This window comes from Chenopodium quinoa, unplaced genomic scaffold (assembly GCF_001683475.1).
Source record: "Chenopodium quinoa cultivar QQ74 unplaced genomic scaffold, ASM168347v1, whole genome shotgun sequence".
Classification (NCBI taxonomy): domain Eukaryota; kingdom Viridiplantae; phylum Streptophyta; class Magnoliopsida; order Caryophyllales; family Amaranthaceae; genus Chenopodium; species Chenopodium quinoa.
In genome coordinates, this window is record NW_018743977.1 from 2,520,883 (window position 1) to 2,543,244 (window position 22,362).

At 33.3% G+C, this 22,362-nt stretch overlaps 2 protein-coding genes across 3 annotated transcripts; both read left to right on the forward strand.

The window, feature by feature from the left end:
- Window positions 1–1,160: 1,160 nt before the first annotated feature.
- Window positions 1,161–8,306, forward strand: LOC110689774 (protein DEHYDRATION-INDUCED 19 homolog 4-like). Of its 2 annotated transcripts, XM_021866576.1 has the most exons (6): window positions 1,161–1,380; window positions 1,521–1,663; window positions 3,715–3,792; window positions 4,741–4,768; window positions 4,874–5,003; window positions 7,751–8,306. In XM_021866576.1, the coding sequence occupies exons 1-6, from the start codon at window positions 1,314–1,316 to the stop codon at window positions 7,857–7,859; spliced, it is 555 nt and encodes a 184-aa protein (XP_021722268.1). In that variant the 5' UTR covers window positions 1,161–1,313; the 3' UTR covers window positions 7,860–8,306. The 2 variants fall into 2 exon arrangements, with proteins under 2 accessions (XP_021722268.1, XP_021722267.1); XM_021866575.1 differs by having other exon boundaries at window positions 1,166–1,380; window positions 4,741–5,003.
- Window positions 8,307–9,524: 1,218 nt separating this feature from the next.
- Window positions 9,525–21,790, forward strand: LOC110689775 (nicotinamide adenine dinucleotide transporter 1, chloroplastic-like). Its single transcript, XM_021866578.1, has 9 exons — window positions 9,525–10,611; window positions 10,727–10,822; window positions 11,699–11,805; window positions 16,555–16,603; window positions 16,755–16,864; window positions 17,035–17,129; window positions 19,369–19,457; window positions 19,553–19,647; window positions 21,154–21,790. The coding sequence occupies exons 1-9, from the start codon at window positions 10,551–10,553 to the stop codon at window positions 21,388–21,390; spliced, it is 939 nt and encodes a 312-aa protein (XP_021722270.1). The 5' UTR covers window positions 9,525–10,550; the 3' UTR covers window positions 21,391–21,790.
- The last annotated feature ends 572 nt before the right edge of the window (window positions 21,791–22,362 follow it).

The following is a 22,362-nucleotide window of genomic DNA, read 5'->3' on the forward strand; positions in this document are numbered from 1 at the left end:
AGTTTAAGATTAACATAACTTTAACTAAATATAGTATAACTATAACTATAATAAACATAACTTTTATAAATCAATCTGACATATAATAAAACATAAAGCATAACTTAAGCAAACATTTATATAACTATAACAACTAATTTTGTAACTTTAACTATTGTACAAAAATCAAGAAATTGTAACTGTAAATAGAGAAATTGGTAAAACCTTGAGCATCATCAGATCCACCAACAGAGCTTCGCAAACCACGTCTCCTTCGAAAATTCGAAAGACCACCTCTAAACTTCACCATCGCAAATTCAAGAAATTAAACCCTAAATTTCAAAATAAGAACGATTAATTAATTAAATACTGACATAAACAACAAATTGAACGAAAATGCAAGCAAAAACTGAAAAAAAACTATGATGAAAAACAAAATATGAACACAATGAACCAGGAAACCATAAAATATGAACAAAATTACGATCAAAAACAAAAAATACCAAAAATCAAACTAATATACTTACGAATACAACAAATTACAACAAAAACAAAGAATTCTACTTAAAATTGAAATAAATTAGAGAATTACAAGTTAATAATACACATGTAAAATGAAAAACCATAACAAATCAACAATTACAACAACTAATGAACAAATTATGCGATTAAAACCAAAAATAATTTAAAAACTAACCTCAAAAACCGATGAGAATCCAAAATTCAATTCGTCAACTAAAGAAAATCAACAAAACAAAGGAAAGATGAAGAGAAATTGCAGAGAAATATGAACAGAGGAGTGAGAAATTGCAGAGCAGAAAATAAATGAAGAAGACGCGCTAAAATGAAAAACAAAAAAAAAAACGGAAAAAAGAAATAACCGCTGGACTGCACATGTGAGCCCAGTCCAGAAGAGAGAAGTGGGCCGATTTTACACTAACTTAGTGTAAGCCAGCCTTTTTCAAGAATTTGTAAATCCTTTTTTTTTTTTTTACTTATCCATAAATTGAAGAAAAAAAACATTTATCACAACAAAGCACTTGAAATAAATAAATAAATACGGAGTAAAATAAGAATCGTCACTAAAAAGTCCTTTCCCTCAAATCAGAAGCCGTGGAGGCTAAGTATCGAAACAGCCCCTTACTTCGGCTTTGGCCCCATAAATTCTCTCTCCTCTTTCCTATTTCCACAATTACACATTTTCGATAAAAAAAAAAAAAAAAACCTCAAAACCCTCGCATTGACTTGTTTAAATATTCAACTTTTTTGCATTCAATCAAACCTATTGCTACAGATTACCCAAATTTCAGTTAATTTTGTTTATTAATTCATCAATGGATGATCGAACTTGGAATTTTTCCCTCTCTACTTCCTCTTCCAAGTACAATCAGTCTTACTCTGGTAAAGCTCTAAACTTTGTTGAATTGGGTTTTTTTAATTCGTGTTTTTTGGGTGTTAATTGAGTTCAATTTGGTTATGATTAATGGGTTTATGTTGAATTTTTCTGGGTATTTCTCAATTTTAATTTTTGGATGGTTCAGATAATTTATTGGATTATGAAGAATATGATGGAGATACTGATATTGAGGTAGATTATCCATGCCCCTTTTGCTCTGAGGATTTCGATATTGTTGGATTATGCTGTCATATTGAAGAGGAGCATTATGATGAATCTAAACGAGGGGTATGCTGTTTTCTGTTGTTTGTTAATTCTTTCAATTAGTTTGATTGACTGCTAATTGTAGGTTGTATGATTGTGATTTCGTGTTCTTTTTATAGGAATTTAGATAGATTAAGTTAAGTGTATTATGGAAGTGCCCATTCTTTTGATTTATCATGTTGCTAGCTTCCTAAGTATCTTCGAGCCCTATTAGAGATAGGCCCATTGCTGGTAAAATTAGTTGGGGATTTCTTTAAGATTACAGTTAGGCTAAATATGATTTGATGATGAATACTGAGATACTGAATTATGAAGGGAGGGATTTAAAGTGGGTTTTGACTTCTGACGTCATCTTTGTAGATGAACATTCTTGACTGATGATTGCTATGTAAACTCAACATAGTTTTTTTGACTGACATTTAATGACCTTTGTTTTGTATAATTTGCCATACAATTGAAGTCCAATGTGTTTTATTGTATTTTGTGTCATGAATTTGATGTCTAGTTTAGGTATAGGCATTTTGTTGCCATAAGTATTTGCTTGAATATTCCATATATGGTTAGGTCCTTAGGAAGCTGAGGTCCTCCCCACCCTTCTACTTTTAGCTTTCATGGAAATATATAAATCCACCAAGATTGCTTTGATGTAGGCTTAAATTGTTGAATGTCAATGATTGTATAAGCTTGAGGGATTTGCACAATTTCCTTCTGTTTAGAAAGCTATAATTTATATACTACCTCCGTTTTTTAAAGTTTGACTCACTCACTATTCATGGGGTCAAAATAAAATAACTTTCACCACATTTAATGACTTATACAATATAAATAAATTAGCATATGAACTCTTATTAAATTCCCTTATTATATTTCAAATATCAATTTTTTATAATTTTCACTTATTAATAGCCGAAAATATTCATGGTCAAAGATGTTCATTCATTGGAGACCGCGCAAATGCAAAGCGAGTCGAACTTTAAGGAACAGAAGGAGTATATATTTTATGGTCTTAGTTGCATTAAGGCTATGAGAAATTCTAAAGTTGTGAGATATACTCTCTTATGTGCGCCTATCCCTCGAAATTTCTTTCGGCATTTTTGGTGGAATTTACAGGAAATTGAACAATATTTAGAGGATTTTTTGGGGGTTTTGGGGAAGGTTAAGGAAGAAATTAGCTAGGTTTCTTGTTTAATTGTATAGAAATTTGTAATTAAAGGGGGAAATGAATGAGGTGGATTTTTGTGTGTTTGATAGTCTTGTTTGAGAATTGAGTAGGGAACAAGAATCGTTGTAGGAAGTGACATGTTTGCAGTGTCCCAAGTTTAGAGAGAGAGAGAGAGAGAGAGAGGGGGGGGGGGGGGAGTAGAAAAGTGCAGTACTGCAGTTTCAAAACTGCAGCTTATATTTAGTAGTAGTTAGTGTGTGGTAGAATTGTAGTAGACACAGTCTGATTATCCAAGTACAAATTATGTGCCTAGTGCTTACAGCCTGCACTAGTTTCCCTTGTCATATTTTCAAATAATTTGAAGCCCTCCTTAGTTCCCAGAAGCTATAAGGTCAAATAAACAACAAATTAATACCGCTATTGAAAATAAAAGTTTGCTATAGTAGATGAAACATTGCAAGATTGAAGTATTTTCCAAATAAGTAAATTTTTGTAAAGCTTGATTAAATAGTACAATGACAAACAAGGCTATGGATCTTTGCCACTCGTGCGAGCCTTGTGGTAAGTACTGCAGGTCAGCAATAGCCCACGTAGTTTGCCCTGATATGAAAAGCCTAAACTTTTCTAAACTTCTTTGCCACCAAATTGCATGGCATTCATACCTATGGTGTATATATTCTCTCTACTATTTGCCACAAAATTGCATGGCCTATATGTATACCGAGCCTTGTTCTTGGTCGTCACTTGCATAAATTTACCCAATGCTAAACCTAAACTTTTTTCAACTTAAGTGTCACATGATTGCATGGCCTTTTTGCCTGTGGTAATCATAGTGAAAGATTGCAACTTACTAATTTCTCTTTCACTTCAAACTCGGATGTGTAGATTTTAATTATGTTGACACTTTTGACAGGTTTGTCCCATATGTGGCACAAGCGTTGGAGCAGACCTGGTTGAGCACATAGCTTTTCAGCATGAAAACATCTATAAGATATCCTTCTCATTAATTTGAATGCTAGTGGTTCATTGTGCTTTCAAAATAAACTGTACACTGTGCATAGAAAAATTGCAAAAACGGTCATGTTTTCATGGAAGCAACTTGTGACGAATGAACAGAAAAGATCACAGTTAACACAGTTTGAATTCTTTTAAAAAGTCCACATAAGCTTTAAGCCTTGTTTACAATTTCTGAGTTCAATAAGTACTACCACTACTATGTATAATTTTAATAAACAAAACTATCATAATATGGGTGGGTAACATATTTGGTGAACACAAAGTCACTTGAGATACTATGTTCTATGAACTGCATGATAACGTACTAAATTATTTTTGGTCAATTCAAGTAAAAGATGGATGTAATGGCTAAAAATTCGTTCTAATGCGGCGGAGTCCCCATCATGTAACAGGTAATATGAGAGTAGAAATTATAATAAGTTGATACATAGTACTAGGAGAGTAGTTACCGAGATGAATTTAATGAGACCCCACATGGCTACGCTTTCCCTTGCGTATGAATCACAATATTTGGTTGAAGAGAAATGTGTGAAAGAGGAAGTTTATTAATAGGCCCATTCACGCAAGGGTTAACAAATTTAAGTCTGAGCTAATTTTGTTTTGTCTATGTGAACTTTAATTTATACTAATCAGACTACATGTACTCCACTGCATTCTGTGGAACCTCATTTTCGTACCTGAATGGTTGTTTGCGCTTACAGCATTTGAAGAATAGGATTGCAGCTTATGAACTCACACATGTTTGTTTAGAGAATCCCTAGACTATGATTTTTGTCTGTGCTGCTTAAGATGTAAAAAGCTGGAATTATTGAGCTCATAGGATGATCTTATACCTATATTTTTTTCCAGTTGAAAATTTATACTAATTTTTGTTCATCTCCCACCTTAATATAAATAATTTTTTCCTTGACTGAGTACTTACAGCGGGAGCAAGACGAGACATAGTCACGGTGATTCTCAGTCTACTCTTGCTTTATTAAGGAAGGAAATGCTAGAGAGAAGTTTGAAATGTCTTCTAGGGAGCTCTTCACCTGTAATTTCTTCCTCTGATGCAGCTGTTGATCAATTGCTCTCATCATTTGTCCGTAGCTATTCAACAACTCCTGAGATCAAAAGTAAGCCATCATGTTCCTCAGTTGATGCACCTGTGACAGAGGAAGTTGTGGATGAGGATACGCTAGAAAGGTGAGAGATGTTAGGGCTATTTCCTTGATTCATGGTTTAAGGATTATGCACTTCTCCCTTCTTTGATACATTTTGTAGTCTTTTGTCTGATGTTAATATTATTCTGATCCTAAGTTTTTTTGCTTCTCTTGGCCGCATCAACCTACTTTGTGGCTTTTTATCTGATAGTAAAACTTCTATGCCTGGTAGGTAGTTAGAAGCAATTAATCATGTGCAACATCCCTCGATTGTTGGAACTCCAAAGCTTTTAGGGTTCTCATATTCTTTGATTCTGGGTGATAATGCATCTCTGATGCTACTATGCTAGTTATGAATTCTCATGGATGATGTATGATGTTAGATGAAGTCCAATAGTCTCTTCCATTTCAAAGTTAAATATTTAATAAATACTAACATGAACACACGGAGGAAGGGTATGGAGCATAAAGTTCCTGTCATTGTCAGGACTCAGGAGCAAGTTAATTTTAGCGTTGCAAATTTATAAGTTCTTAAAATGCTAGAAGATGGTAATAATGTGGTTTGTAGTTTTGTACTCTTAAATTGAAGTGTATATTATGCCTTAGTCTTAAATGGGTTACAGTGGACATACAAAAATAAAAAATGGACATGCAAAAACGAATAATGTGTGTTTGTGTGGACTGATAGTAATGAAAAATTGGAAACTCAACAGGAGAATATGTGCTAAAAAAATTGAGATTTTCCTGGATACTGGGACTAGTGAAAAAGCTAAAAGTAGCAAAAATAACTCGTAATGTTTTCATAATTAGAAAGATACAGAAGATATGTAGGAGGGTTTAGTGTTTCAGAATAGTAATTAGTAACTGAACAGAAAGACAAAGTTTACACTTAACTGAGAGAACTCCTGTAAAGTTTTGCTTTAAGGTAGCTTTGGAAAGATTACATTCCCCTTAAGGAGGATGGTTTTGTGATCATCATACCCTCTTAAGGAGGATGATTGAATGAGAAAGACTTCCAGCTTGACAGCTTGTTGATATCTATTTATGTTCTAAGGGTAAAGTTTGAACTATATGAAGAGTTGTATGAGTCAAGGTACGTACGTATGCGTTTCTTTGCATTTGGGGAACCATAATTGTGTCTATATTTTGTAGATGATAAATAATGGTATTCTATATGTTACATTTTTTGTAGGGAAGGGGTGAAGAAGTAAAAGGAAATTGTCAGTTTGAATTCATCACCCCTCCTCCAAATAGTCACAATTTCAACCCTTTTCCCTACTACTCTTTGTATCTGTCTTGTCATTTGGTGCATATAGCCTTTGTTTTCAGCTGTTATCTAGCAACAAGCCTGTTATTCAACTTATATCCAACTGATAGAAAGCTCTGAAATCATCCCCTTTATCTAAAAATTGCTGCAAATTATAAACACAGTAAATCAAATCTTGCTACCTGATTGCTTCATATTTGGCTGTTCATGGGTTTATGAGCTATTTGTGGTTCTGTTGTAATCTAATACTGAAGAGGGTGCTGTATGCAGGACACCTAACCCAAGTTCACCTTGACATGAGTGTTTTTACAGTGTTAAGGCTTCTGAGTAGTAAAGTCATGCATGTATTTGAACATTGGGGTTGCCTAACATTGTAGTCTGTTGTATACTAAAGAAGATTTTACCCAATCTTTAGATAAGCAAAGCCTCTGTAAAACTTCAATTGTCCAGGATTGATTTCCTCTATCCATATAAAATATGGGTATCTAGTTTGGTTTTAAAAATACCATATTTCGTACATATTTTCAGTTCCTTAAATTTTTGCACTTTGAAATTGCAGTTTTTTATTTTTCTGCTGGGTTAAAAAAAAATAAAAAAAATCAAGATATTTGTGTTCTTAGTGCTTGTAATAGCTTCTTCAGGCTATTATCAAACATCTTAAGTGTGAGTGTGTGTTCAATCTTTACTATGCTGTTATAATATCCTTGTTCTTTGTACCTCAATACCTCATTTTTCAATTGATCTATTCCAAAGTTCTTGGTAACTCCTATTGATGTGTGCCAGTAGAGTAGACATGATGTCTCTTCAAGTGAATTCATTTTGAAATTGTTGAAACATGAGATACTGGTAATAGGCAGAACATTGAAGAGTTAGCCGAGCTATATAAGTTAGATGGTGAGTGTGAGAACTTTCTGAAGTATAATATGATTTCTGTACAGCTTACTGTAATGGAATCAAATCTTTACCCTCCCAGGAAACCAATGCGTCAGCTTAAAATTTTCTGAGCTGCTGAATATCCTGCTGTAATTGATGTGACACGGGCTATATATGTGGACCAGTCACTATTATCTGCAATCATCTCGGCGTTAGTTTCCACGTAACAGGGAGTTTAGTGATGCAGTAGTCACCTGAAAATATTTTTAAAATTTCTCCATAATTATGTTTGGCAATGGTTACCTGTTATTTAGTGCAGGTCTAATAGAAAGATATCCGTTGGACTGGCTTGTGTTTGTTTTACATATCTAGAAATAGATAGTGCTGGTTATGGGGCATTGTCGCTTTGAGGTATACTGTCAGTTCAAAGGCCAAAGCCTACCTGATATTCTTGGTGGAGAGAATAGGCAGATTTCTAATTTCAATGTAGCAAGCTTGTATGTAGTTCCTTGTTACAAGTTTCATGCTTGCTTTGCTGATTTTTGCAGAAACTGGGAGATAACACATATTACACTATCTCATAGTTACTGGAATGTTTTTTAAATTTACTAAAATCTGAATCAGTTTTTGACTACATTCTGTAATGGCAGGGAGATGAATACCCTTGTTATATCCGAGGAGAAGCAGGAGGAGCATGCACAAAAATGCAAGTTTATGCAGTCGCTTGTATTTTCTACTATCCTTGATGATGACTTATAGTGGTGACTTTGGATGGCAATTGTCTCAGCTCTTGCGGAAGAATGCTCCAGCTGCTTTAGTTATGGAACTATCCGTGTAACTTCAGATCAGCAATGATATCACTAAGCTAAGTGAAGCAGATGAAGAAACCAGGTTACAGCATGTATTGCAATCCACAATGTAAGAATGTAACACTCTGCACATAGAAACAAATTATTTACTATTGTGATATAGTGGTAAATTGGCTGTTTGTACTCCTTATCGGATGTGATTTAGAAGATATCAACATTCTTATGTGGTAAGAAAAAGGGTGAATATGGTGTTAGATTTGTAGAGTAGCAGCCATAGATCTCATCTTTCGTCTCTATTCCTATGCTTTGACATCGCCTTAATATTGTATTGTGAGACTAACATGACTATATTCATGAAGTTATTTCTTTAATTACTATGAAATTACTTTTCATCTCACTAATAACTCATAGACAATTATCATCATCGTGTGTTTATCTTTGTTGGAGTATATTGTTAGCCTCGAAAATAATCAAAGGAGGCTAACTGGCTAAAAATTACTGAGTAACTGTACTAACTGAGCAATATTAGCAGGCCTTGGCAAATTAGTAGGTACTTGTGATATTTGATTATTCGAAGAACACGAGAACTCCATAGAACGGCTGTGTGAGTTTGACAAAAGCTTTTATTTTTATTCCAAGTGTTGTGTTACCATGATTCCAGCAAATAATTGAAAACAAAAACATGCTCATTCTTATTTATAACATCCTCATCATTTATTATGAGTCCTTGGTAACAGTAGTTGTTAGTTTGTTACCATGCATAAAAGTATAAAACTCTTCATAATGCAAAATGAGATACTTGTGTGATACCATAAATTACAACATTCACTCACTTTGAACTATGGAGCAAGTATTTGTGGATATAAACTAGTTTAATTGTAAAAGTATTGAAGGTGGTATCTAAAATTTAAGATTAAATCTTGTCTTTATTATTATCCTTTGTAGCTCTCTCTGAACCAAAAATAAAAAAAAATAAATAAAAAAATAAATAAAAAATGTGTCTTTAAAAGACATCCATTTGTCCTGACTAAACCCAATCTAACTTGAAAATGACTCAATTTAGAGACTACACATGAAGATTGAATCAACTTAAATGAAAAATGGGCTTTTTCCTTTTGAATGAATTATTTTCACGATTCCAATTTTGAAGTATTCACACTTGTATACTTATTCCAATCTATATAAACCAAGTTTTACGTTTTGGTTTATTTTGTTCTCTCCATCTGTGAGAGTCTGTCCCAATTTTCTAGGACAGTCCCAAATTTCTGGGATTTTGATTCTCATCCATGGATGAGAATTTTATTTTTAGGGTTCTTATAATAATTAGGAAGGTGATTTGGATTCCTATGGGTTAGGGGTTTGTCATCAACTTTTCAATCAAAGCGTCAACGCAGATTGCAAAGGTCTCTGCTTAGAAAGATGCAAAGACATCGAAAATCATTTCTCGCGTCAAACTTGAAGCGGTGGAGTATGAGCTATGCCATATATGCAAATTAGTTATGATTTTTATTGTAAAAGTTACGATATTTTCTCTAAATTTGTGGTTTACAAATCTTTATTATTGTAGATGCCTTATGGCTAACACATTTATTATGAAAACTACTCTAACATTTGGTTAAATTCTAACACCTTTTTACAAAATAACATATTCTTAGGAAAAATTGGACAAGGATATTGATTGAAATGAATCTTCCATTTCGTATTGGAGGGGGTACAATATTTGGCTACTAACATTGTGAATAATAAGATACATAAATATTCACAATAATACAATATCAGCCTCAAAGTATTCACGGTAAATACAAGACACATAAAGTGGACGTTCTTGATCATATCCAAAGCCGCATCTAATTTTTTCACAACTTCAATCCATCCAAAAATTGCAATGGAGTCAAAGTAAATCATCACTACTCAAGAAATGGATAAACTCTCTTCCAACTCCTCCTAGTGGCTCCCTTGATGTTGATTTCCAAACTCACATTCACCACAATTCACACACACCCCAAAAAAAAAAAAAAAAAAAAAAACAAATTCCCAAAAAATTAAAAAAAAAAAAAAAAAACAAAAAAAGAAATTTCCACCACCACGTGATCGACGACGTACGTGTGACTATTCTCCTCACATCCCAAAAGTGGGCCACCTCTACGGGCCCCAGCCGTGGCGAATCGATTTACTTGAATTTCTCAACTACCTGAAAATTATTTATTTGATCCAAATTTAGTTTAATTAAAAATAAAATAAAAAATTCTGAAAAATCTCTGCAATTTCCCAGTTTTCCATCTTCACTGAATTTCTCACCAGATTCATTCATTCGATAATTTTCTCTCTCCTCTAATTCCGACGCCATGGAAGCTCTTCCTTAAGCTTTCTCTCTCTTTAAATCTCTCACTACCTCGATCTCATCGGAAACCCTAACTTTTATACTCTTTCTCTCTCTAGAAATCTCGAATTGGATTTTTACCAGTCATAGTAGTTGAGGTTGACTACTATTTTGTAGTTTTTCTGGCAATGCAAGTCTGCTGTAACTCGATAATCAGCCTCTCAAGGGAGGATTGTTTTGGAATTCGACCATTTTCTTCACAAATTCAAGAGATTTGCAGATTTCAATTTGATTGTTGTCAGCGATTTTATTGTTACCGTGATGACGGTTGCAGATTCTCATAGTTCGATTCTTTGTAATGCCGGTGCCGGTGCCGCTGCTGGTACTGATTGTGGATTGTTTGATTTGAGTTTTTGAGTAGCGCGAAGTTTTGATTCGATTGTTGATTTGAAATTGGGAGAGTTTTTTTAATTTGAATTTGAATTTGTGTTTTGCAGGTGTAATTGCAGCTTCTTTTGTTTGTCCTTTAGATGTTATTAAAACTAGACTTCAAGTTCATGGCCTTTCCACTCTTGGAAATGGACCAACCAAAGGTACTTTTTTTTTTTTTTTTTTTTTTAAATTGCCATTAATATAAATATAAATTTTTCTAGTGTTTTGTGATCAAGGAAGTCAATATTTAATGAGTATTTGAAGTTTATTTGATGATTAAATCAACACTTGAATTTTTAATTTCTTTAATCGTGGAATTAAATTATGTTGGCTAGACAAATTGTTTGAATTCTTAATATTTGATGAGAATTGAGATAAAAGGTTGAATTGGTTATAAATTCTTAATGTTATATGCCAGTTCAGTAGATTACAGTTTGGGAAAAATAGAAGATTAGGAGAAGAAGGTTGTTCATGTTTGTTGCTTTTTCTATTTGGGATTAATGGCTGATGGTTAGAGATTGTGCTATACATGTAAGCATTTAGTACAGTAATTGGGATAATGTTGTATCCAAACTGCTAATATTTGAATGGGGTTAATAAAGGTTACATTTTATTAGAATATAATGATGTCAAAGGATGGGATTTTGGATAGATTTCAGGGGTTCAAGGAGAAATCCATGGCTGATTTTGATGGTTTATAGAGAAAGATAGATACAAATGAAAGTTTGATCGTTTGCTAAATTCTTGTTATGCGTAGAAACTAGAAAAGGCATGCTATTCTCATTTTGTTGGAATTGAGTGCCTCAAAATTTCCTTAAACCTTTGCACAGGTGTCCTGTATAAGTTCCTTTGTTTAATTTACTACTATTTCTGGTGTTTTCTTTCTAAGGTTGTTTACCACTACTTAAGTTGTAAATGACTATTTTCCCTACTTATGTGCACAGTCTTTGAAAAACGTTAACTTCCTTAGTAATCAACATTCTTAATTTATCTATTTCATTTTTACAATCTGACTGTTGGAATTTCATTTCAAACAGGTAGCATCATTGTATCTAGTTTGGAACATATATTTTATAAAGAGGGCTTGCGTGGAATGTATCGTGGTCTCTCTCCTACTGTCTTGGCTTTGCTTCCTAATTGGGCGGTAAGTGGCATCGTTTTCATGGTACTTAAAACATGGCTTATATTTTTTGTGTGTGCAATTTCTCATGGTAGCTCCAAAGACAAGTTATCATTGTGAATGCTTATTGAACACAGTTAAGTAAAAATTTATCCTTTGTAATTTTTCTTTTCCTCTTCAGTATTGTAGATACACTGAGACAAGCTCATGTTTCAATATAAAGTTTGATTTAGTAGGTTTTCAAATCTGTAAAAACATGGGAAACAGGAAGTGGTTGAATAAAAGGCTTAAGCTTTTAGTTTCCTAATATTTTTATTGATCATATACATCTTGAAATGGCAATAAGTTAAGACGTTCCCAGTGAATATGATGGTGCAGAAGTGGACATTGGCCTTTGCTAGGATGGGCAAATTTTCTCTTGCTTGTCTATTCTGAATTATATTTCATATGTGGGGTGCTAATAGGATTCTTTTTTGCTCATCTACTTCATATATAACCTAATAGCTTTATTTTATCGGTATTAATGTTGAAATGTAAATTCATTGCGCATACGTGATCTATGGGGTTTGTGTGAATAACAATGTAAATATACTGCTGGTTAAAATAGCATGTCTGCATGTATGGTAGGGTGCTATGTGAATGCATTACCTATTAACTTGGATGGAGTCTCTGCGTCTTTTGATCTATTGAGTGAGAGAAAGGTAAAGGTAGTGTAACTGAGACTATTTTTTTGGTGAAATCGATGATACTTCAATCATAAACAATGATGACTACCCCATAAGAATTTTCCAGGAGTGGGACTAGGAAGTGTTTGGTCTGTTGAGCCATATTGCCTTACTGAAACAAGTGGAAACTGATTGGAAAGTTATTTTGGGATTTTGATCATGGAGGAAAATGTTTTTTCAACTATAGCCTGATTTATGGTTAGTGGTTGATGAGAAGTAGCCAACGTGGAATTGCTGATAGAACTGTCAAAAACTCAAGATTTGACCTATAAAAACTAATGGAGATTGTTAAAGGGGGACATATTTAAAATCTACTCTAACCTCTCTTGTAATCCCTCAATGTTATTTTTTTTGTATCTTTTAAATGACGGCTGGATCTTTCTTGCTAACGTACTGAATGATCTAAGCTTGGACCGTTAGCGGCTGACCTACCTTAGTCATATTTAGGGGTGCTTATCGAGCGAGTCGATCACGAGCCGAGGGGCGCTCGACTCGACTCGAAAACTTTTTACATGTGCTCAACTCGTGCTCGCTAAAGTTTCTAGCTATTAAAACCGGCTCGACTCGTGCTCTTTAAAGTTTCGAATTGAGTCGAGTAGCTTGTGATCTGCTCGTTAAAGTTTTGGCCCTTCTATAATTATATGCCTTTATTTTTTTTTTTTTGTTCAATTTGTATTGTTTTCTTTTTTCTATGTATTTATTATTAAAGATTTACTCTTTCTTTTTTGATACTATAAATTAACACTTATTAAGTGTCTAATTTGTTTAAACATGGTAACTTTGTTTGTAAATTCTATATTAATAAAATATATGATCGAGTTGCTCACGAGCTTATCAAGTCGAGTTAGAGCTTGCTCAACTCGTGCTCGTTAACATCTCGAGTCGAGTCGAGCTAACTCGAGTCCAGTTTTGGCTGAGCGTTGACTGAGTCAAGTTCGAGTTGCTCGCGAGCTGCTCAACTCAATTAACACCCCTAGTCATATTGCAAGATGACCGTTACTCTTTTCTCTCACGATGAGGTAGCTTCTATCTTTTAAAAGATAATTGGTGAAATCCTTATTGTTACTTGTGAGAGGTGGAAGCATTGATCCAGGACCATGCACTAGTTTTTCCTTTGCTTCCTCATTTGTGAATCTAGCTCTCCAAGTGAGGCTTCCCGTCAAAAGAAGATAATTGCCATTACCCATCAATAAAATCTCAGTCTTTGCCTTTATAATTTTTTAACTTGCTCTTGCTCAATGGGCCTAACTATACCCTGTTCTTTTGAGCTGTTGTGCTTGTGCTCTGTTGAAATCTGCTTTGCCTTGTTGTGCTTAAAAATAATAATTACTATTTAATAAACATAATACTAATTATTATTAATATTTAATATAATAACTAATATTTATAGATAATAATAATTAATATTTAATAATCATAATAATTTATATTTTATAATAATAATAAAAATAATTAATATATAATATTAATTGATAATAAAAACTAATATTTAAAGATAATAATTAATATTTTATATTATTTAACACATTTTCCAATGTTATAAAAAGAATAAAAAAAATCAAATAATAATAATAATAATAATGATGATGATGATGATGATAATAATAATATTAAAAATAATAATAATAGTAATAATAATATAAATAAATAATTGATGATAATAATGCGATAATAATAGTAATAGTAATAGTAAATAGTAATAGTAATAGTAATAGTAATAGTAATAGTAATAGTAATAGTAATAGTAATAGTAATAGTAATAGTAATAGTAATAGTAATAGTAATAGTAATAGTAATAGTAATAGTAATAGTAATAGTAATAGTAATAGTAATAGTAATAGTAATAGTAATAGTAATAGTAATAGTAATAGTAATAGTAATAGTAATAGTAATAGTAATAGTAATAGTAATAGTAATAGTAATAGTAATAGTAATAGTAATAGTAATAGTAATAGTAATAGTAATAGTAATAGTAAATAGTAATAGTAATAGTAATAGTAATAGTAATAGTAATAGTAATAGTAATAGTAATAGTAATAGTAATAGTAATAGTAATAGTAATAGTAATAGTAATAGTAATAGTAATAGTAATAGTAATAGTAATAGTAATAGTAATAGTAATAGTAATAGTAATAGTAATAGTAATAGTAATAGTAATAGTAATAGTAATAGTAATAGTAATAGTAATAGTAATAGTAATAGTAATAGTAATAGTAATAGTAATATAATAGTAATAGTAATAGTAATAGTAATAGTAATCTGCTCTGCCGTGCCCGAAGCTCAAAAGAACAGGGCCTTAGCCATACTGTGTTGGGTTTTAGTTGCATCTTCTTGTTAAAATTACTGTGTAGCCGGTGGAGGCACTTCCTCTCTTAATCCTTACAGTTTTAAATCTTCTGTAAATCCATCTCAACAGATTCATTTTTGCTTCCCCTTCTCTCACCGTTTTACTTCCAAGTGTGCATGGCAGGGTTCTTAGTACAAATTTTGCACTTCACACTTCACAGTTGTCGTCAATTCTGTCAGTAAAATTAAGTGATGCATGTTACAATTGTTCTGTCTGGTGGAGAGATTAATATTTGCTTATTGTCTGTACATGAAATGAAATATCTTGAATCCAAGCTTATTCCTATTGAACTGAATCTGAAGAAAATTTCATATATTTGGTTTATAATTTTCCAAAGCTTAATGGAATATAAGAATCTTTACTCTAAGCATCCAAACTGAACAGTGCAGGTTCTGAGTGTCTTCTTCAGCATTGCAATATTTGGAATGTTTTTCTTAAAAGTTTATTTTATACTTCCTCCATTTTCCTAATATTGCAACATGGAGGGAAGACACATAATTGAAGATGAGGAGAGAGAGAGAATTAAGATAGGGACCCATGTAATGATGAAAGAGATAGAGAGAAAGAATGTACAAACATGGTAATATTGCAATATTTGTGAAATTTTTTAAAATGGTAATTTTTGCAATAAGGGGAACGGAGGAAGTATATATTTTTATATTTGTTTTAACTACATTGGAGACGAACATTGGAATCCCATGGGTTTATATTAAGTCAGAGTTAAACAGAGCACATGGACTGTGAATTTAGCAATAAGAGGGGTCAAGTGGGGATGTAGTGACTTTGGACGGTAAGGAGTCGTCCAAGAGCGAGTGATTTAAGTAACTTAGATCAATTTTGCTGAAAATGGAGATATAGAGCAAGATGTGAACCAAAGGATTAAATCTGGGTGGACCAAAATGGAGAGCTGCACTGGGGTATAATTGTGCTAAGAGCATATCGTTGGCCTAAGGGGAAAATCTATTGGATGGCTATTAGACCAACATTGTTATACGGGTCTCAATGTTAGGCTTCTAAGGAGGACTATGTCATAAAAGTAGGAATGAAGAAGTTTGAATAAAAGTTGGAGTGGTGGATATTCAAGGTTAAAAAAGGGAGAATGTATTGTGTTGGTTTGAGCATTTGAAATAAAGATCAAAAGAATTGCTGGTAAGGAAAGTAGAGAGGTAGGATCTTGATAGTCTTAGAAGAGGTTGAGGAAGACTTAAACTGACTTGGATGGAAGGATTTAAGATTTTTATGAAGAAATTGGGTGTAGGAGCACATAGCACTTGAGAAAAGGACATGGAGGGAGAAGAAGGTTTACGATTTCTGGAGATAAATTTTGGTTCATGTAGCTGACCCCATCATTGAGATTAAGGCTTTGGTTGTTGAATTTAATTTCTAATTACACCATTTTTTCGGTTTCAAGCCACTCGGGGCCAGCTACCTTGCGTGAAGATTTAGTCCATGACATAATGTTTTTGCAGTTATTTCTTTGGGGAGCCTCACTACCATTCGTTTCTCTCTCTCTCTCTCTCTCTCTCTCTCTCTCTCTCCTTTTTTTAGTGCTCTTAGCAGGGAAATATTTTGAATGGCCCAGAGCATGTGTTCTTTGATTGTCTATTATATGCAGCCTAGCATTCTGTCTGGTCATTTGTTTGCTGGAATTTTTTCTTTATCTGATTTCATCTGAGTGACTTGATTCTACATTGATTGCAGGTGTATTTTACTTTGTACGAACAGCTTAAGAGCCTTCTCGGCTCAGATGGTTAGTTGCTGACTTCTAAACATTTTTATTATGGAGTGCTCTGTTCTTTTGATGCCGGCTGTTAATTTGAGCTTTGTCACAATGCATTATCTGACTTTCCTGCCCTTTATTTGCAAGTTGTAACATATGTCCAGTTGTGGTGCATTTGTAGATGGGAATCCTCAACTTTCAGTGGGTGCAAATGTAATTGCTGCTTCTGGAGCTGGGGCTGCTACAATCATTGTTACGAATCCTCTTTGGGTTGTAAAGACGAGATTCCAGGTTTTTTTTTTTTTTTTTTTTGATAATGAAGTCCCATTTAATAACTCATTATTGTCAATGATATGTGATTAGGTAATCTGAGTGTTATTGAGGCTCCACCTCTCCTTTTGTGCATCCATCATAACCTCATACTTGTAGCACTAAGCATCCAATTTTAATTTCTTTTGCAGACGCAAGGAATGAGAAAGGGTGTGGTTCCATACAAGAGTACTCTGTCTGCTTTGCGGAGAATAGCACACGAGGAGGGTATTCGTGGCTTATATAGGTTTGTGCCTACACCTTGACCAGCTTAATGCTATATACATGTTATTTTGAATAATTAAGACAGTGATCGGCGGCAAAATTTTCTTTCTTATATCGGATGACATAATGAATACTCTGTCCATTCCTTGTTTTTTTTTTTGCCCACGTTTTCGTCTGTTCTTTCATGTTTTTCTATAGATTATGCTACCAAGTTGAATTACATGTTTTATTGCAAGTAATTGAATTGCCTGTTATACTGGAGTAGTGTTTGCGTTTTCATTTCTAATGTTTGGGAACCTGATAATGATATAAAATAAGGTTCTAGTGAACCTGAGGCAACCTGTGTCGAAAGTTTAATGGGGCCGTGCTTTTGAGGTGGGAAGAGGACGTTTCTTGTGGGTGGGGTCCAAGACTGGGATGGGGTAGTTTCAAGTGGTGGGTCATCAGTGGGGTGGTGATATGGTAGCTGCAATGGTGTGGTTGTCAGTGGGGTGGTGGCATGGTGGCTTAGGTGGTGGTGCTGTTTTGTGTTGTGCTATAAGGTTTGTCAAGGTTGTTTGGTGTAGAAGAGTTTGGTGTTAAGGGTGATTCCCAGGGGGTGGGAAATCATAGTAGAAGAAAGTTGGCTAATCACAGGGGTAAAGGGAATGATCAAGTTGGACAAACCAACACCATAAAAAGGAATAACGGTAGTTGATTACCTTCTTTTGTGAATATTAATGGGTTAATAATCATGTAAACAAGAATCTTCTTTTTGTAAATAAGGCATAATTTGTGAGAGTATTAATGGGTTAATAATCATGTAAACAAGAATCTTCTTTTTGTAAATAAGGCATAATTTGTCTACAATAATTTTTTTTTTTGGAAATAAACTTATGCCCTGCTCTCTTCACCTTATTAGTGCTTAATTGAAATTATTTTTACTGAAATTAATTTAGTTTTGCTGAACTTAAATTATTTGTAATGAGCTTAAATTACATTTACTAATTCTCTATTATATTGTTTCCATAATGTTAGTAATTTTTATTCATTATATTTTGTTTTTTACAGAACTTAACTTGACTTATATGTACTCAACTAATATTATATTTACTGAACTTAAAACATTTTACAGAATATTATTTGAGTAAGGTGAAGAGAACAGGGTTTTAGTTGTCTTCCAGCTACTTTATTGCCTAATTTGATTCCTCTAATTGTGAATTACATGCATGAATTCTTTCTGGATCCTCATTAGAGCACCCCTTTTCTGGATCTTTCTCACATGTACATGGCAAACCCTATGATGAGATTGGTTTTAAAAGAACTTTCAACTACTATTTGCTATGTCTCTATCAGTTTGATGCCTTTTGGGTCATAAATGCTGCTGTCTTCATATTCAAATGGACTCGTCAAAAAAATTGCAAAAATCTCCACTATGATATCTAATGTGTATAAAGATGGCAACCGAAAATCGAACATAGTAAATGTCTTTAGCCTGGATAATCAAGGGGTATAATCATTGAAATCGAAGGCAAAAGACTAAAATTTTGCTGTGTAAATAAGAATAGGGAAACATAAAACCTTGAAATTTAAAGACTTTGGTGGAGAAGAAGTGCAGCACAGAAGCAGAATATTTAATTTTTCAAGATTCAAAATCATATCAATAAGATTACAATACACTGGGTTTTATTGCTGCTTTAAGAATGTAGGATTAAATAGAGCGAGCAAGCAAAGCAGTGTTCAAATATACAAGACTTCTGGGAGTTGGTGCACTACTTCCTGCGATTCCAATTGACATTGTCATTTTTTTGAAAATCTTAATTGAGGTGTTATTTTATTTTTTTTTTATTCTTTTTTTTTTTTTTTTTTTTTTTTTTTTTTTTTTGTGTTGTTGTTGTTGTTCTTAACATAGCCGCCTAAAACATTTTATAGTGAACAACTCCTTTTATTGGTGATTTTTATTTAATTGTTGATCCCAATACGTAATACTGCACTGTTTCATGATAAGTAGCGGGCAGATTATTGAACCATACTGTATAATTTGGCTTAAAATTCCTAAAGGCATAGAATAGTTCGTCATTCACTCCACTTTGAATGAAGAGACTTCACTTAGACTTGCAATTTATAGTTAACAACTCCTTTTATGCAACTGTCCTTGTAAAATCTGGGATGTTTTAAGTGATACTTTGCTTTTTTTGTTGTCATTTTATGATGACCCATTGTGTAGATCTCATAGTAATATTGACTTTGTGTTTATGACCTTTATGTATTTGGATTAACAGTGGCCTGGTCCCTGCATTGGCTGGAGTAAGTCATGTGGCAATCCAATTTCCTATATATGAGCAAGTTAAAAGCTACTTGGCCAATAAAGGTACTTCACTTTGTTCATTAGACTTTAAAACGATATTTAGCTGAATAGATCTCCCATATCATGTTAGAAAAATAACCAATTTTTTGTTTGTCTAGATGAAACTTCCATTGATAAGGTTCCTGCACGTAATTTTGCAATTGCCTCATCAGTATCGAAGATATTTGCATCTACATTGACATATCCTCATGAGGTATGATGCTTCTAGAATCTCAAAACTTTCTCTGATGGTAAACTTTCTCTGATGGTCTGCTCAGGCACTTTCTGTTTGATTATCTATTGATCCTTAGAATGCCCTAGGCTGATGAGGACTTTTTTAGAAATTGATCTTTACATCAACAATCTATACCTTTAACGAAATTAGCTGACATATTCTATTTTACTAGAATGCTGGTTTGAGTGGGTCTTACAAGCTTCTGTGGTAAATAATTTAGAACTCAGATGTCTGTTATCAACCTCTTTTAGTGGTTAATACATATTCAACTGTAATACTTCCTCCCAGAATAAATATCTGACTCTACATGGAGTTTTAGGAAAGTGATTTTGTGTGTCATTTGTACATATTAATTTATTCTAAAAGCAGACGTGAAAGGAGATAGTAGGCTATCCTCATTGAGTAAAACAGAATGTGAGCCATTTATATTTCGAAGTATATTTGTGGAAAAGAGATAATGTTATTGAAGGAGGACAGTGTAGGTTCAAATTATAGAATTGTTTAAATTAGCAGTTTTTTGCTAACAAATGAATTTTTGCAGATATAATGGGGTGGAAGATAAGGGAAGTTTACTATTTATTAGTTAGTTAGGTTATTATTTGCCAACTGTTAGGTATGTTGATAGGTTTGATTTCTTTTATCCTAATCCTTAACTTAGTTTACTCTAAAAACTTGAAGTAACTATGGCATTTGAGAGTGCTTGATTATTTTAATTATTATTTGAACATTCTGAAGTATTTACTTATATTAATTTATAGCTTGGAAAGATGAGCTAACTAATGTACGTTTCAGCATAGTTGGGGACTTGGGGGTCCAGGGATTTTTAATTTGCTTACTGTAGGTTATCGGATATTGTAAGGCTGATCGGCTGTTGTGTAAATTTTTAAGCTTCAAATGTGGTACATTACTTAATGTTCAGGGGGATAATTATTTGATTTTTTATAATGTCTAGAGAAGGGTCAGATGGTCAGTGATTGCATTTCTTGATTGAGTATAATATTGATGCTGTTCATTGTTCAGTATATAGGTTCTTTTATTGCTTTCTATATTGATTACTTTCTTTGACTTGATATTATTTCTACACATTGGGTGATTCTTCTTTTTTTCTAAAGCTGAATAGTTTATGTTGACATTAATTTTGAGTACCTTTCCACTAATACTAAGAAGATGAGCAACACAATACTAGTTACATAGAATAATTATTTGCATTGGAATAGTTCATATTGCCACCAACCTTTTTGACAGCAAAGGTCCATTTTCTGTAATTGTCTTACTGCTGAAGGATTTTCTGTATGAAGAATACATTTCATGGAATATTCTCTCAACATTCTGTTAGCTTATGAATTATGATTTTTGTTTCTCATCAATCTCCTTGGACTTTCTGCAATTATATGCCTTTTCTAGTGCTTAATGATGGCATTTTTTTGGGCCCATTTTTATAGAACTGGATCAGAATACCCTAATAAGAATAAAATTATCTTGCAGGTTGTTCGATCACGACTTCAAGAACAAGGGCATCATTCTGAGAAACGGTACTTAGGGGTGACTGATTGTGTCAGGAAAGTGTTTCAGCAAGATGGCATCGCTGGATTTTACCGTGGTTGTGCCACCAATTTGCTTAGGACTACACCAGCTGCTATGATCACCTTTACCAGTTTCGAGATGATTCACCGGTCTTTGGTCAGTATGTTTCAACCTGACACACAACATCATACACTTTAAATTTCAGATGGAGTTTTTACCTGTTCTGCTGCCTCGATGAATTACTGTGGATATGCCAAACCTGCAACTATAATTTTCTCTCTAATTCTTTGGTGGCCTAGAAACTAGGTTTACCCCCAGATAGGAAAATATATTTGAAGCTCATTTTTTCACCGAATGTACGGGTGGGATTAATTATTAGTGATGATGATGAAAAATGTAAAATTAGAATTACAAAAGCTATTTGTCAACTTTAAAAAGGCTGTGACAATATTTGTGTTGTGAAAGAAGTATGATTTTAGCTTTGTTGGTAGTATGAGTGCCGCAGAGGTACTTGTGTTTTACGCTGAGAATTTTGTGTACATAAAGCTCTTTAACCTATTGAGTCTATTATGTGTGTTATCTCAATCCGTTATAATTATATTCTCTTCGCTTTCTAATCTTAGCAATATACTTCGTACTTCTTTCATTCTTCAATAATTGTAACATTAGGTTTTGCTAAGCTGTAAAATAATTGCAGTGTTATCCATATTTGGCTCTGGTTCTCTTTATCTGTCTCCTTGTAACATATAGGTTGCTCATTATAACTCTCTCATGTCGTTCGAAGTTGTGAATTGTGTTACATTATGATAACTACAGAACTAGGGGAAGTACGAGTACGGTATCAAGAGTGGGATGGATAGATTACAAACGGAAGGGAGGGAATAGGAGAAAGCACGTGCAAAGTATTGGCTTAGTTAAAGGGGAAATATAATGCAAGTTTGCTAAGTTAATACTGGCTTGTGTATTTATCCTTCTTGTTCATCTTTGGCAGTGGTACCTAGCTGAGTACTACCAATTATAATTTGAATTTGGTTCAAACAAGAAACAATGCACTAATTAGTATCAATAGAGGTCACTTGTGTCTAAAATACACGCAAGTCATTATGGATAGAGATTTTATCTCGATATAGACCCTTTTAATTCTCTTCCCCTCCCTTCCCACATGTCGTG